The sequence below is a fragment of the Salvelinus fontinalis genome, chromosome 37 (assembly GCF_029448725.1).
Source record: "Salvelinus fontinalis isolate EN_2023a chromosome 37, ASM2944872v1, whole genome shotgun sequence".
Taxonomy (NCBI): Eukaryota; Metazoa; Chordata; class Actinopteri; order Salmoniformes; family Salmonidae; genus Salvelinus; species Salvelinus fontinalis.
The window spans coordinates 27392354-27407122 of record NC_074701.1 but is presented as its reverse complement, the minus strand read 5'-3'; the positions used below and the strand labels follow the sequence as shown (position 1 = coordinate 27407122).

General features: G+C 40.9%; 1 protein-coding gene across 2 annotated transcripts in view; it reads left to right on the top strand.

Moving 5' to 3' along the window:
* Positions 1-14769, top strand: part of LOC129836447 (attractin-like protein 1) — a 331683-nt gene that overhangs the window by 174653 nt on the left and 142261 nt on the right. For both annotated transcript variants that reach the window (XM_055902623.1, XM_055902622.1), the window contains one exon: positions 13085-13146. In XM_055902623.1, coding sequence (XP_055758598.1) covers positions 13085-13146 — 62 coding nt within the window. The remainder of the gene's footprint in view (positions 1-13084; positions 13147-14769) is intronic.

Sequence of the window (14769 nt, the reverse complement as noted above, 5' to 3'; positions counted from 1 at the left end):
TGGTGAAATTGGTTAAATGAATCAGTTGGCAGATGTCTCTGGGAAACACTGTTCAAACACTGTTCACTTTAGCAGGAGAAATGTCTAACTGTAAAACAAACACACAAACAAATCAACTATAAAGGACAGTCAACCATAGACCCCCAAAAAATATATTCCACTCAATAATTCCAATGTATATCTCTTTACCGCACTCGATGTAAACAGTAGTATCCACCGCACTCGATGTAAACAGTAGTATCCACCGCACTCGATGTAAACAGTAGTATCCACCGCACTCGATGTAAACAGTAGTATCCACCGCACTCGATGTAAACAGTAGTATCCACCTCACTCGATGTAAACAGTAGTATCCACCGCACTCGATGTAAACAGTAGTATCCACCGCACTCGATGTAAACAGTAGTATCCACCGCACTCGATGTAAACAGTAGTATCCACCGCACTCGATGTAAACAGTAGTATCCACCGCACTCGATGTAAACAGTAGTATCCACCGCACTCGATGTAAACAGTAGTATCCACCTCACTCGATGTAAACAGTAGTATCCACCGCACTCGATGTAAACAGTAGTATCCACCGCACTCGATGTAAACAGTAGTATCCACCGCACTCGATGTAAACAGTAGTATCCACCGCACTCGATGTAAACAGTAGTATCCACCGCACTCGATGTAAACAGTAGTATCCACCGCACTCGATGTAAACAGTAGTATCCACCGCACACGATGTAAACAGTAGTATCCACCGCACTCGATGTAAACAGTAGTATCCACCTCACTCGATGTAAACAGTAGTATCCACCGCACTCGATGTAAACAGTAGTATCCACCTCACTCGATGTAAACAGTAGTATCCACCTCACTCGATGTAAACAGTAGTATCCACCGCACTCGATGTAAACAGTAGTATCCACCGCACTCGATGTAAACAGTAGTATCCACCGCACTCGATGTAAACAGTAGTATCCACCGCACTCGATGTAAACAGTAGTATCCACCGCACACGATGTAAACAGTAGTATCCACCGCACTCGATGTAAACAGTAGTATCCACCGCACTCGATGTAAACAGTAGTATCCACCGCACTCGATGTAAACAGTAATATCCACCTCACTCGATGTAAACAGTAGTATTCACCGCACTCGATGTAAACAGTAGTATCCACCGCACTCGATGTAAACAGTAATATCCACCTCACTCGATGTAAACAGTAGTATTCACCGCACTCGATGTAAACAGTAATATCCACCTCACTCGATGTAAACAGTAGTATTCACCGCACTCGATGTAAACAGTAGTATCCACCGCACTCGATGTAAACAGTAGTATCCACCGCACTCGATGTAAACAGTAGTATCCACCGCACTCGATGTAAACAGTAGTATCCACCTCACTCGATGTAAACAGTAATATCCACCGCACTCGATGTAAACAGTAGTATCCACCGCACTCGATGTAAACAGTAGTATCCACCGCACACGATGTAAACAGTAGTATCCACCGCACTCGATGTAAACAGTAGTATCCACCGCACTCGATGTAAACAGTAGTATCCACCGCACTCGATGTAAACAGTAGTATCCACCGCACTCGATGTAAACAGTAGTATCCACCGCACTCGATGTAAACAGTAGTATCCACCGCACTCGATGTAATTAGTAGTATCCCTACATTGGTTTGCACTTCTGACCAAAGCTGCTGCTGACTATTTTGTCCTTGGAGAGTGTTTTTGAGGGACCCTGCAGGGGGGAACTGCTGGGTAGCACTCTCCCTGGTACTCGGAACCCATTTGGGCCTGTTTTCAACCTCCAACCCCCCCGCAGTCATGTCTGTTCCCAGAGACCAGAACATGCACAAACCTCTGGTGATGGCTGTTAGCACGCGACAGGCTTTATTGAATATCAATGACGCTGCCATAACATTGGGAGAAGAAGGAGAAGCAGTGAGTCTAGTTAGAAAGAAGGTATTTGTCACTCCACAATGATACAACAATACAAAATACATATACAAAAATAACACATTGTGGAGCACTCAAATTGAGTTTTGAGACGCACTAAAACCAATCAAAGACAACCATGGTGCAGGCGTCTTCATGCATAAACTCAAAACAGAGTAGAGTAGAAAAGAAAGGACATTTACGTCTCCGTGGGAGGGCAAGGTGGCCGGCTTTGGCACAGGCATCAACATTATTGTTACCTATTATAATGTCACGGAATTTATTATTTTCCTGAAGACCGTTCATTTTAATTTTGACTGGACAGGTGACAAAAAATATCCCAAATTTCATTGTATAACCCACAGTAAAGCAAGGCATGAGCGTCAGTTTCAATATGTCAATGTTTCATCGTTACAAAAATAACATACACGTTTATCTAGGGGAGTGTTTACATCTACATTTGCAAAAGATATTGCTTGAAAACAGTACAGGGGGTTCTGTACCGAAAGGTCATTTTAAAAAGGCAGTGTGTGCAGTTTGTTACTTTCAGGTTTGTTTATCAGTTGGTACCACTTTAGTTCATTGCTCTCTAAAAGTGCTGATTCAAAAGCATTACGGTCTTTTCTAGATTACTCTGTTTGTATCAGTGAGCTGAGTCATATGGAGTTAAAAAAGGCACTGACATTGTACTGTATATAACATTTTTCTTTGCAGTTGAAACATCACAAACCCCAAAAACACACGTTTACATAGACGTTCATTTGACGTGCTGCAAAATCTCAGCCATTTTTTTTTAGAATCCAACGCCACTGGTGATGCCATAGAGTTTTCCCTCCGATATCTCCCTGAATAGCAGCATTTGGCATGCATTTACCCACACCAAGGTCAAATCTGCAGGCACGGTTAAAAACAGCATTAATACCAGTATAATTTCTGTTCCCACATACCACTGCAGCATAAATAATAATTGATAGCACCAATGAATCAAAGTTTAGTGAAACATTTTTAAAGGTAGGCCACCAATGGCTTTACACTTTGTAACAATGGCACCAAGGGCACGGTTTGCATGGTTAGCTATGTTCTTAAGACACATATTGTAATCAAAAAGTTCATTAATAATCAACCCCCAATACTTGGACTCACTGACGACATCTAACGTGGCAGGACAACAGAAGAAGAAAAAATAAAGGGTTCTAGGCCCTGCTGAGTTCCTATAGTGTACTACCTTCGTTTTGTCTACTTTGGTATTCCGTTTCCATTGTTCACACTAGGAAAAACAATATTTAACATTTCTTCAAGGTCATCTTCCATGTCAGAGATCAATACAATATCATTTGCATATAAAAGAACATACCCTCATTCATTGTTAACAGATAATTTTTTTCTAGGGCCAGAGTCAGATAGTGAATATACATTGAGAACAGATTAGGTGATAAAATGCAACCCTGTTTTCCACCAATGTCAACGGGGAACCAATCTATTAGGCAGCCATTAACTCGTACACAACATTTTACATGATCATTATCAGACATTTCAGGATGTTACCGTTTAGACCAATTGACTCCAGATTGTCTCATAACATGTATGACCGATAGAAAAACGGACAAAAACAGATCGAAAAAAAGTGGTCAAATAGGATGTCTCTCTATACGACTTTGTGACTTTATTCAATATTTAGATACAATATAAGATTAAGATCACTTTATTGGTCAATTGCACACAACCCAGCAAACCGGGGATGTCCTGAGGACATGCGGCGACGTTCCCAATAGGTCCCTTGAAGGTTTCGACGTGACGTTATCTCACTGACTTTCTGAGAACATTCTAAGAATATTGCGTGATGGCCCAAAGGGAATGTTCTCTGGGGGACATTTGTCTAGCTCCCTGTATGTTCCCAGGATGTCACTAAGGACCATGTCAATACCTTTTTGGGAGTTTCTCAGGGCTTTTATTTGACTAGTCCTTACTAGTCATGTCTCACAATGGTCCCAAGGGAACGTTCTCTGAGGGACCTTTTAATAGTTCTGTCTGTTCCAGGGACATTTTTGGAACGTTGTGTCATGGTCCCCTGAAGGTCCCCTGAACGTTACTTGGGACATTGCATCAAGGTCCCCTGGAGATTTTGTCTAGTTCCCAGTTTGTCCCGGAGATGTCCCAGAGGATGTTGTCAGGACATTCTTGGGGCGTTGTGTCATGGTCCCCTGGAGGTTTTGTCTGCTTCCTGGCTCGTCCCAGGGACATACCTGAGGACATTTTTTGGAAGTTCTTGGAACGTTGCGTCATGGTCCCCTGGAGGTTTGTCCTGGGGATGTCCCCGAGGGCATTTTTGGGACGTTCTTGGGAGGTTTAAAAGTTAATATTCTGTTTACTCATAATCCAATAATGTTGTTGATACGCGTATTGGTGGCCAAAGCACAAATTGTAGAATAAACACTTAAAAGCCCCACCGCAAACAAACCATTTAAAAAATGCTTGTTATTTCCTCAGAGTATGATGTCATACTCCTGAGGAGGATAAGCTGGCAAATCAGCGGTCTACTCGCATGAATATTTTTAATGACTAGTATACGCCCACACCATTCTTTTGTTGGGGTATACGCCCACACCATTACTAGTATACGCCCACACCATTACAACACACAAAAGCTGATTTTTAATTTAATTACAATTTTTGGGAAGGAAAACTATTTAACTCATATTGTAATTAATTGTAGGTTATATTTCTAAAAACACTTGACAGTTACTTTAATGTGGGCCTCTGGGCCTTGGAGACTTATCATTGACTTCAGAGGCTTGTGACTGTCTCTTCCCTCTCTCTCTTGGTTTGGTCTCACTCGTAGCAACTCAAAGAGGTTACTATTCAGCTTTAGAGGGCACTGTCACTCATTACATTCTTAACCTCTGATCGCCAAACAATTAGATTCTAGTAGAGAGGGAGTGGAGCTGGAACAGAGGCCTGCGGGAGTGGACTGAGTGTGTGTGTGATCTGTTGACTGTCCTCTATTTATTATTAATACAGTTGGCCTGCTATTTATAATATCCATGTTCCTTTTTAGTTATGGTAGGGTAGAAGAAACCACCTATCAACGGAACGTAATTAACATATTGCACATTTACATATTTAAACTGATCTACCATACACCATCAAATGGGCCTTCTCCACCCTGTAAAAAACCTGCAGGCCTGCTGAAAGGGCTCAGACTAGAAAGTTAACATCACTTCAATTTCCTCAAAGAGCTTCTTAATGAAACATAGTAAAAGGCAAATAGTTTTGTAAGAGTAAAATTCCACAAGTGAGTGCTGAGATAAAAACGAGTGAGTGCTGAGATAAAAACGAGTGAGTGCTCTTTTATGATGAAGGGATTTTGTCGATGCGAGCAGCTTATGTCAGGAGCAGTGATATGGACAATTTGCTCGAGTTCCAGCGCCGACCTGGCGATAACGCTACCGCTGTACGTCTCCTGCAGAACAGGGCCCGCACTGCTTATCGATTGTTGTTGCTTTCCCGACTGCTGCTGTCGTAAGTTGAATGGCCATCCTCGCCACCGTGCGTCAGCCAGGTGTACTTGAGGGCAGAGTGTATTGACGGCAGACCAAGGCAACAATGTGGGATGACTCTTAATGGCGTGTCCCTCTGGATGAAAATCACCCTTTCTCAATGTTTTTCATTGGGAGGCAATTTCATTAGAAACGTACATGCCAGTAAATCATGGAAACCCTTAAGCCGCCAATGTACCCTCAGAGGTATTTTTCAGACATGGCCAGGTTTTTGACCAGTAAAGTACATGCATTGTTATGTCTTGACTCATCTTTAATGTATAGGAACTAGTATTACCTACCAGAAACATAGCCCCTCTGTGGAACAGCATCCATTTCCCCTCTGTTCAAAGTGAGGAGGACATTCAAAATGAACCAACTCATGGCCCTTCTATTAGGTGGATTTCTGCTCTTGGCTTGATGAAAAGAATGGAAAATCAATTTTGTGCCTGCAAAATGATCACATTTCTATGAACGACTTCAGTGTAGACACGGACCCTTTTGAGGAGTTGTAGCTGAAGGCAGTAGCTTTGTAATTACAGCAGGCTCAGTGTGGCCCAACACTGAACAGTTGTAGTCATGGCGAGAAGGGGAAAATAAATTGTTGATCATTGGGACTGATGCCAAGTCAAAAAAGCATAGAGAGTGGTTCTGTATACAGTAAATGACAAGTGTTTTTGAGTTAGTTTGTGAACTTAGTTTTGCTTGTGGTGGGGGAGCAGGGGGGACTTGGTCAATCAATCAATCAAATGTATTTACAAAGCCCTTTTTAACTCCACAGTTATCACAAAGTGCTTGTACAAAAACCCAGACTAAAACCACAGAGCTCAAGCAATGCACATGCTTATCCTTCTAGTTTAATCTGTGTGTTTACTGCCATTGTATGTACCATACAGGATTTCTTCCACTTAGTCCAGGTAAACTTGGTTAAGCAGGCCACTGATAAACAACATAAAGCAACACATTGTTGAGAAATGTTACATGCCAACATATGGCATGAGCTAAAACATGAGAAAATCACAGTAGTGAAAAATGTGTGTGGTAAATTTAGTCATGAAACTCCGATACTAATCTTGTAATGGGAGAGAACCTATGGTGCTGCAGCTAAAGCAGTTTGCATCACAGAGAAAAAGTAGTCCCCTTATGTTTCAGTTCATAGCAACCACTAGCCTTAGCTAAAGCAGTACTATTTTTATTTATTTTATTTTACCAGGTAAGTTGACTGAGAACACGTTCTCATTTGCAGCAACAACCTGGGGAATAGTTACAGGGGAGAGGAGGGGGATGAATGAGCCAATTGTAAACTGGGGATTATTAGGTGACCATGATGGTTTGAGGGCCAGATTGGGAATTTTAGCCAGGACACCGGGGTTAACACCCCTACTCTTACGATAAGTGCCATGGGATCTTTAATGACCTCAGAGAGTCAGGACACCCGTTTAACGTCCCATCCGAAAGACGGCACCCTACACAGGGCAGTGTCCCCAATCACTGCCCTGGGGCATTGGGATATTTTTTAGACCAGAGGAAAGAGTGCCTCCTACTGGCCCTCCAACACCACTTCCAGCAGCATCTGGTCTCCCATCCAGGGACTGACCAGGACCAACCCTGCTTAGCTTCAGAAGCAAGCCAGCAGTGGTATGCAGGGTGGTATGCTGCTGGCTATGATTGAGTAATGTCCAGAGAGCCCACTCACCTGGTGTCCCTTGACTGGAACAGGCTCTGATTAGCAGGGAAGGAAGATAATATACAGTACCAGTAAAAAGTTTGGATACACCTACTCATTCCTGGGTTTTTCTTTATTTTGACTATATTCTACATTGTAGAATAATAGGGAAGACATTGTAGAATAATAGTGAAGACATCAAAACTATGAAATAGTGCATATGGAATCATGTAGTAACCAAAACAGTGTTAAATAAATCAAAATATATTTTATATTTGAGATTCTTCAAAGTAGCCACCTTGATGACAGCTTTGCACACTCTTGGCATTCTCTCAACCAGCTTCATGAGGTAGTCACCTGGAATGCATTTCAATTAACAGGTGTTTCTTGTTAAAAGTTAATTTGTGGAATTTCTTTCCTTAATGCGTTTGAGCCAATCAGTTGTGACAAGTTTCTGGACATTTCTGGCCAGGTCTTTGTTTCTGGACATTTTGAGCCTGTAATCGAACCCACAAATGCTGATGTTCCAGATACTCAACTAGTCTATTAAAATGATAAACTTGGATTAGCTAACACAACATGTCATTGGAACACAGGAGTGATGGTTGCTGATAATGGGCCTCTGTACGCCTATGTAGATATTCCATTCAAAATCAGCCGTTTCCAGCTATTTACAACATTAATAATGTCTACACTGTATTTCTGAACAATTTTATGTTCTTTAAATGAACAAAACATTTGCTTTTCTTTAAAAAACAAGGACATTTCTAAGTGACCCCAAACTTCTGAACGGTAGTATATATACAGTGGGGAGAAGAAGTATTTGATACACAATAAAATGCAAATGAATTACTTAAAAATCATACAAAGTGATTTTCTGGATTTTGTTTTAGATTCCGTCTCTCACAGTTGAAGTGTACCTATGATAAAAATGACAGACCTCTACATGCTTTGTAAGTAGGAAAACCTGCAAAATCGGCAGTGTATCAAATACTTGTTCTCTCCACTGTATATTCATATTCAGACCCCTTCCCCTTTTATACATGTTGTTACATTACAGCCTTATTCTAAAATGGACCACCCCCCCCCCCCAATTCATCTACACACAATGCCTCATAATGACAAAGTGAAAACAGGTTTTGAGAAATGTTTGCAAAATATAAACCTGAAATACCATATTTACATAGGTATTCAGACCCTCTCCCTTCTATGACACTCTAAATTTAGCTCAGGTGCATCCTGTTACCATTGATCATCCTCAAGATGTTTCTACAACTTGATTGTAGTCCACTTGTGGTAAATTCAATTGATTGAACATGATTTGCAAAGGCACACACATGTCTATATAAGGTCCCACAGTTGACAGTGCATGTCAGAGCAGAAACCAAGGAATTGTCCGTAAAGCTCTGAAAAAGGATCGTGTCGAGGCACAGATCTGGGGAAGGGTACCCAAGAAATTCGGCCGCATTGGAGGTCCCCAAGAACACAGTGGCCTCGATTCTTAAATGGAAGAAGTTTGGAACCACCAAGACTCTTCCTGGAGCTGGCCGCCCAGCCAAACTGAGCAATTGTTCCTCTGTGGAGATGGGAGAACCTTCTTCAGCACTCCAGCGATTAGGCCTTTATGGTAGAGTGGCCAGACGGAAGCCACTCCTCAATAAAAGGCACATGACAGCCCGCTTGGAGTTTACTAAAAGTCTCCTAAAGGACTCTCAGACCATTAGAAACAAGATTCTCTGGTCTGATGAAATCAAGATCAAACTCTTTGGCCTGAATGCCAAGCGTCACGTCTGGAGGAAACCTGGCACCATCCCTACGGTGAAGCATGTTGGTGGAAGCATCACACTGTGGGATTGTTTTTCAGTGGCAGGAACTGGGTGACTCGTCAGGATCGAGGAGAGACTTGAAAATAGCTGTGCAGCGACTCTCCCCATCCAACCTGACAGCTTGATAGAATCTGCAGAGAAGAATGGGAGAAACTCCCTAAATACAGGCGTGCAACGCTTGTAGCGTTATACCCAACAAGACTCGTGGCTGTAATCGCTACCAAAGGTGCTTCAACAAAGTACTGAGTAAAGGTTCTGAACTCATGTTAATGTGATAAAAAAAAATACATGTTTGTTGTAAATTTGCAAAAATGTCTAAACCTGTTTTTTCTTGTTCGTTATGGGGTATTGTGTGTAGATTGATGAGGGGGGGAAAACTATTCAATACATTTTAGAATAAGGCTGTAACGTTACAAAATGCGGAAAATGGGAAGGGGTCTGTGGAAAAAGTCTAGGGGTATGAATACTTTCCAAATGCTCTTTAAATAAAATATAATCTGCATAAAGATTAAGTTGACACTTTTTAACAGATTGACCAGTGGTGTTTATGTAAATAGTGAAGAGAACAGGTCCCAAAATCGACCCCTGTGGTTCAGCTTTATCCACTTCAAGAAATTCTGATCAATCACGATGGCATAAGTTCTGTCACTAAGATAATCATTAAACCATGAACAGGAGTCAGAGCTCAGGTCTATCGAGGACAACTTGTTCAATGAAATAGCATGATCAACAGTATCAAAATCATGGTCAACAGTATCAATAGCCTGATCAACAGTATCAATAGCATGATCAACAGTATCAAAAGCTTTTGACAGGTCCACAAACAAAGCAGCACATTTCATTTTAATGTCTAAAGTATTGACAAGATCATTAACAACTAAGTGGTTGCTGTAATAGTGCTACGCCCAGGCCTAAACCCTGATTGGTTTACATTCAAAATACATTTCTCAGATAAAAAGAGCAAAGTTGTACATTTACCAAGGATTCAAGAATCTTAGCTTGACAAGGAAGCCTTGAAATGGAGCGATAATGATTAAGATCACTACTATCCCCTCTCTTATGGAGTGGCAGCACAAGAGCTGATTTCCATTATTTTTGAATATTTCCTGATAAAAAATGTCAATGAAAAATGTGGGTTATTGAGCCAACAATAATTGGCCCTGCACACTAAGCAGACCAGGATCCAATTGGTCGGCTCCTGTGGATTTCTTGTCTATTGCCTTCTGTAAATAGCCTAAAAGAAAAGCTTTGACTATAATTCTGATCATTCAGGAAGTTTCCCCTATCAGCATCCAGCCCAATATCATTGCGAATATGTTTAAAAGATATTTCAAAAAGATACTCCGCTGAAATATAATAGTGATTTAAATGCATCAATACAGTGTTTTCTGTTATGAGGCCAGTGTCTGAATTCATTTGTTGTGGTAAAGAAGAGGAAGTAGAATCCTTCAGGGATTTACAGTTTTCCAGAATTTTGTCGGGTTCCCATTACAATCCGATAGAGCGGTTACATAATAATCAGATTTAGCCTTTCTGATTTGTCTTACACAATGATTCCTCAGTTGCTTAACAGCTTACCAGTCCTGGGCTAAGCCTGTGTTCCTGGCCTTGACCCAGACATCATCACTTCTAATCATCCCAGAATGTACCAGGCATTCAATCTACCTTTAACTCTTAATATTTTGAAGGGAGCATTATTAACTACAATAGTATTTAAGACATATGCAAAAAGGCTTAAAGCTAAATCAGGTTCAGGGATAGCTGCCATAGCTGAAATACAATTAACGTCACAAAAATAAAGATAATTTAAATAAAATAAAATAAAAGCCTGTTACCTGAAGTTTTTAAAGTTCCTCATTGTGATGACACGGGGCAGATTTTATGTTTATTTTTTTATTCTCACATTTCTAACACAAACAACTGGGCAATGGTCGCTAATGTCTTGGGTGAAGACACCAGTAGGAACATATATCTCTGGTGTATTTGGTGTATCAATCAGATTTGACTTTGAAGGAACTTAAGGGTTGGGCCGTGTAGGCTTAGTAACCAACTGGCTTAGGTTTAGATCATTACACATTTATTTAATATTGTCTGAAGCCTGCATTTCCCAATCATAATCTAGGTCCCCCAGGATAGTAACTTCTGATTGAGTAAAATAAGACAAACTAGTTAACTCCTCAAGGGAGGACGGTAGACTGTGGGAGGACCTTAGACCCCAATAACAGTTCTGGATACATTTTCCCCCAGATACTAGCCCCCAAAATCGATAAGGAAAATCAATTATTTTTTATAGAACAAATGGCCACTCCACTACCTCTACCCGGTCTGTCAGGTTTGTACACATTATAACCCTCAGTATTAATATCCGAGTCCAGAGTGTCCCCAGAGATCCAAGTTTCAGTCAATACCATAATGTCCGGATTCATCTGCATAGCCCAGATGAAGATGTAATCCAGTTTAGGAAGTAAGCGCCTAATGTTCAGATGCATCAACCCAAGTCCTTTATGATTTTTAATGTCACATGGAAACTCCAACTCAAACAAGCTGCGTTCAACAGGCTGTTGCAGGCCCTGTCTGATGGTTGATATTGATATAGTTGGTATGGCTATAAGATTGCATAGAACTGAAACATTTGGTCTATCCCTATTAGTAATAGGGGAAGGAGTACAAATTGGAATTACTTTTCCAAGGTTAGCACCATAGGGCTTGAGGTCTCAGCCAATGCCAATATGAGGAACTCTCAGAATAACCAATGATGGAATGTTATAAACAGACTTACATGGGCTTTGGTCTCGCAACAGCCCAAGCTGATCAAGTTTATGGAATTCACATTTGAACTAAAAGAACTGGGTGAGCAGAACACAGTGAGCTTCTCTTTTGATCTAACAATAGCAGATCTAAGAGTGAAGTTCAAACGAATGTGTACACGATTACAACTGAAACCCCCCTGGCAGTATAGACAACAGTACGACGTTAATGCTTAGAAAGGATGGGAGGTATAACCTGAGCAGGGAAAACAACTTATCTGGTAGAAAACGACCTATGCGACATCGATATTAGTCAAACATTTATTCTACTGTCAAAATTTACTACAAAGTGTAAATAGGGGGAAAAATCAGTCAGTCTCGTCCAAAACTGAGATTTGCTAAATAATTAGGAAAAAATGCTTTGTCACGGAATAAAGGGTACAGTAACAGTTTTCCTTGGGTTTATTTAAATCCTACCCACAACTGTCAGCACCGAAGTATTCATCAATTCGGAGCGCAGCTGCACTCAACCCGATCGTAATGCCCATGGTCAATTAGGTTTGATATTCAGTATCCCTATGGGGCTATTTGGGGACCATCAGTAAATTACACAATGTACATGGGACAATATTTTAAAATGCCAATAGTGCCAAATTTCAATGACCTTAAAACCTACTATAAATAGTAGAAATGCATATACAAATATTGAAAGCATTTAATAAGATGACTAAAATGTGTGCAACATGAAAATATTGTTCCATTTACATTGTGCAATGAATTGACAGTCCTATCTAGCCCCAGAGAAGGGCTATTCAAAGTCAAACCAATTTTCCTACAGTCACACACCGGCCGGTTGTAGCTAATTGGTGAAAGAAGTTGGCTAGCTAGTTTGGGCTACTTCCAGACACAAGACTTGGTTAGAATGTTTCAAGTTATCTAGATGGGTGAGTGACTGTGTGTACTGTTTTGGCAGTGTGAAAGTACTAATGTTTCCCACGTTCGAACACAAACACAAGAGACACCCACATCAAGCACGTCTCCAAGACCCAAATCTCCTTCTGTCACATTTCCTCATGAGGAAAATTGAAACGAAGGTTAAATCAGGAATTTCAGCCCCCGTTAAAATCTTCTACACATTATTTTTATTGATGTTTCGATGATCATTTGACCTCTTGAACTCCTTTGCAGTGTGTGCTCTTACATGAACTACTGTCTTGAATTCTTCTAACGGAAACTCTGTCTACTTCTGTGTTCTTGTCAACAACACATGTTTTATCAAGGTATTATCAATATGTCTACTGTATGTAACATCTTCAATGTCTTTCCTATCCTTCTCACATACTTCCTTTCTCTGTCCTTCCTCCCATAGATCGCCTTCTCCCAGCACAACAGCATCATGGACCTGGTGCAGTTTTTCGTCACCTTTTTCAGGTACGTACCATTTAGATCAGTGGTTCTCGACCCTGGTCCTGGGGACTCAAAGGGGGGCACATTTTTGTTTTTGCCCTATCACTACACACCAGATTGAAATCAACTACTCCTCATCAGGCTTTGATGATTTGAATTAGGTGTGTATTGCTAGGGCAATTACAAAAATGTGCACCCCTTTGTGTCCCCAGGACCAGGGTTGACAACCACTGATTTAGAGGTGACATTTTCCATGGTAAATCCCTTTGTGCTTAATAAAAATGACAACAGCAAAACAGTTCTGAAGGATTTGTGTTCCATGTGTGAGAGAGTCATTTTGCACCACCCACATAATCTTACCTGTTGATAGTATATATCTAATGAGTGGCTGGAAAGGAACAGACCACAAGATGTAGGATCTTAATTTGATCACTCTTTTGTTGCTGACAATTGCGAATGTGTAGTGTAAATGCAAACTTGTAGTGTATTTGAGTTTTTAAAAGGCTTCTAAAGTTTGTTATTTACACTTTGAAATTTGACTTGATTTGCCCTAAAGAAAAATGTATCAACCCCTACAAAAATGTCCATTCATTATAATCCACAAAATAATTTATATTTCCTGCTGCTGCAGGATTATTTCCCTGCTGTAGAAAACTGTCTCAAGATCTAACATCTGTAATTGTCTGCTGTCTCCAGGCTAACTTCTGCCAGTCAAACAGTTTCACTGAATGAGCAGACGGTGTGTTGTGTTCTGTGAGTGAGTTGTGTGCTGGTGTCCTGAGCCGGACGTGGATAAGCTTTAGGCCACCATACCCAGATGTCATCATTCAGAACCAGTTTGTGGTTCTGTCAAGTTGCTCCAAGAGCTTCTTCCACTGTGTCATGTTTCGTATTGGCACGCACATGGTCTTCCTTCTCACTAACTGTCATCTTTAGCAAGCGCCGAAGCATGCACTTTTCACTTCACAGACGTAACAGCTGATTTCTAGATATAATGTCACTCTCTGTGTTTGTCCTCTGCTCTTATCATGCCTTGTTACATTTACTGCAGTGATCAAGTACAGTTTTAATTATATCACACTAAGTAGAACCTCCCCTGTGCATCATGGGTCCTGTGTGATGCTTCCACTTGGTAGTAGAAGCAGTATATGGGCCTCCCTGTGTTGCCTCAGTAGATGTATTTATTTATTTTTTAGTTCACCTTTATTTAACCAGGTAGGCCAGTTGAGAATAAGTACTCATTTACAACTGCGACCTGGCCAAGACAAAGCAAAGCAGTGCGACAAGAACAACAACACAGAGTTACACATAAACAAACGTACAGTCAATAACACAATAGAAAAATCTATGGACAGTGTGTACAGATGTAGGGGGAGGTAAGGCAATAAATAGGCCATAAAGCCAAAATAATTACAATTTAGCATCTACACTGGAGTGATAGATGTGCAGATGATGATGTGCAAGTAGAGATACTGGGGTGCAAAAGAGCAAGAGGATAAATAACAATATGGGGATTAACATGGTTGTGAATGTGTCTATGTAAATGTGGGTTATGCATGTGAGGGTGCAAGGTCCATTGCATGTTTGTGTCTACATGCCTCGGTGTGTGGGTGTGGGTGTGTTGGCTGTGCTCCATTGATGTGTATA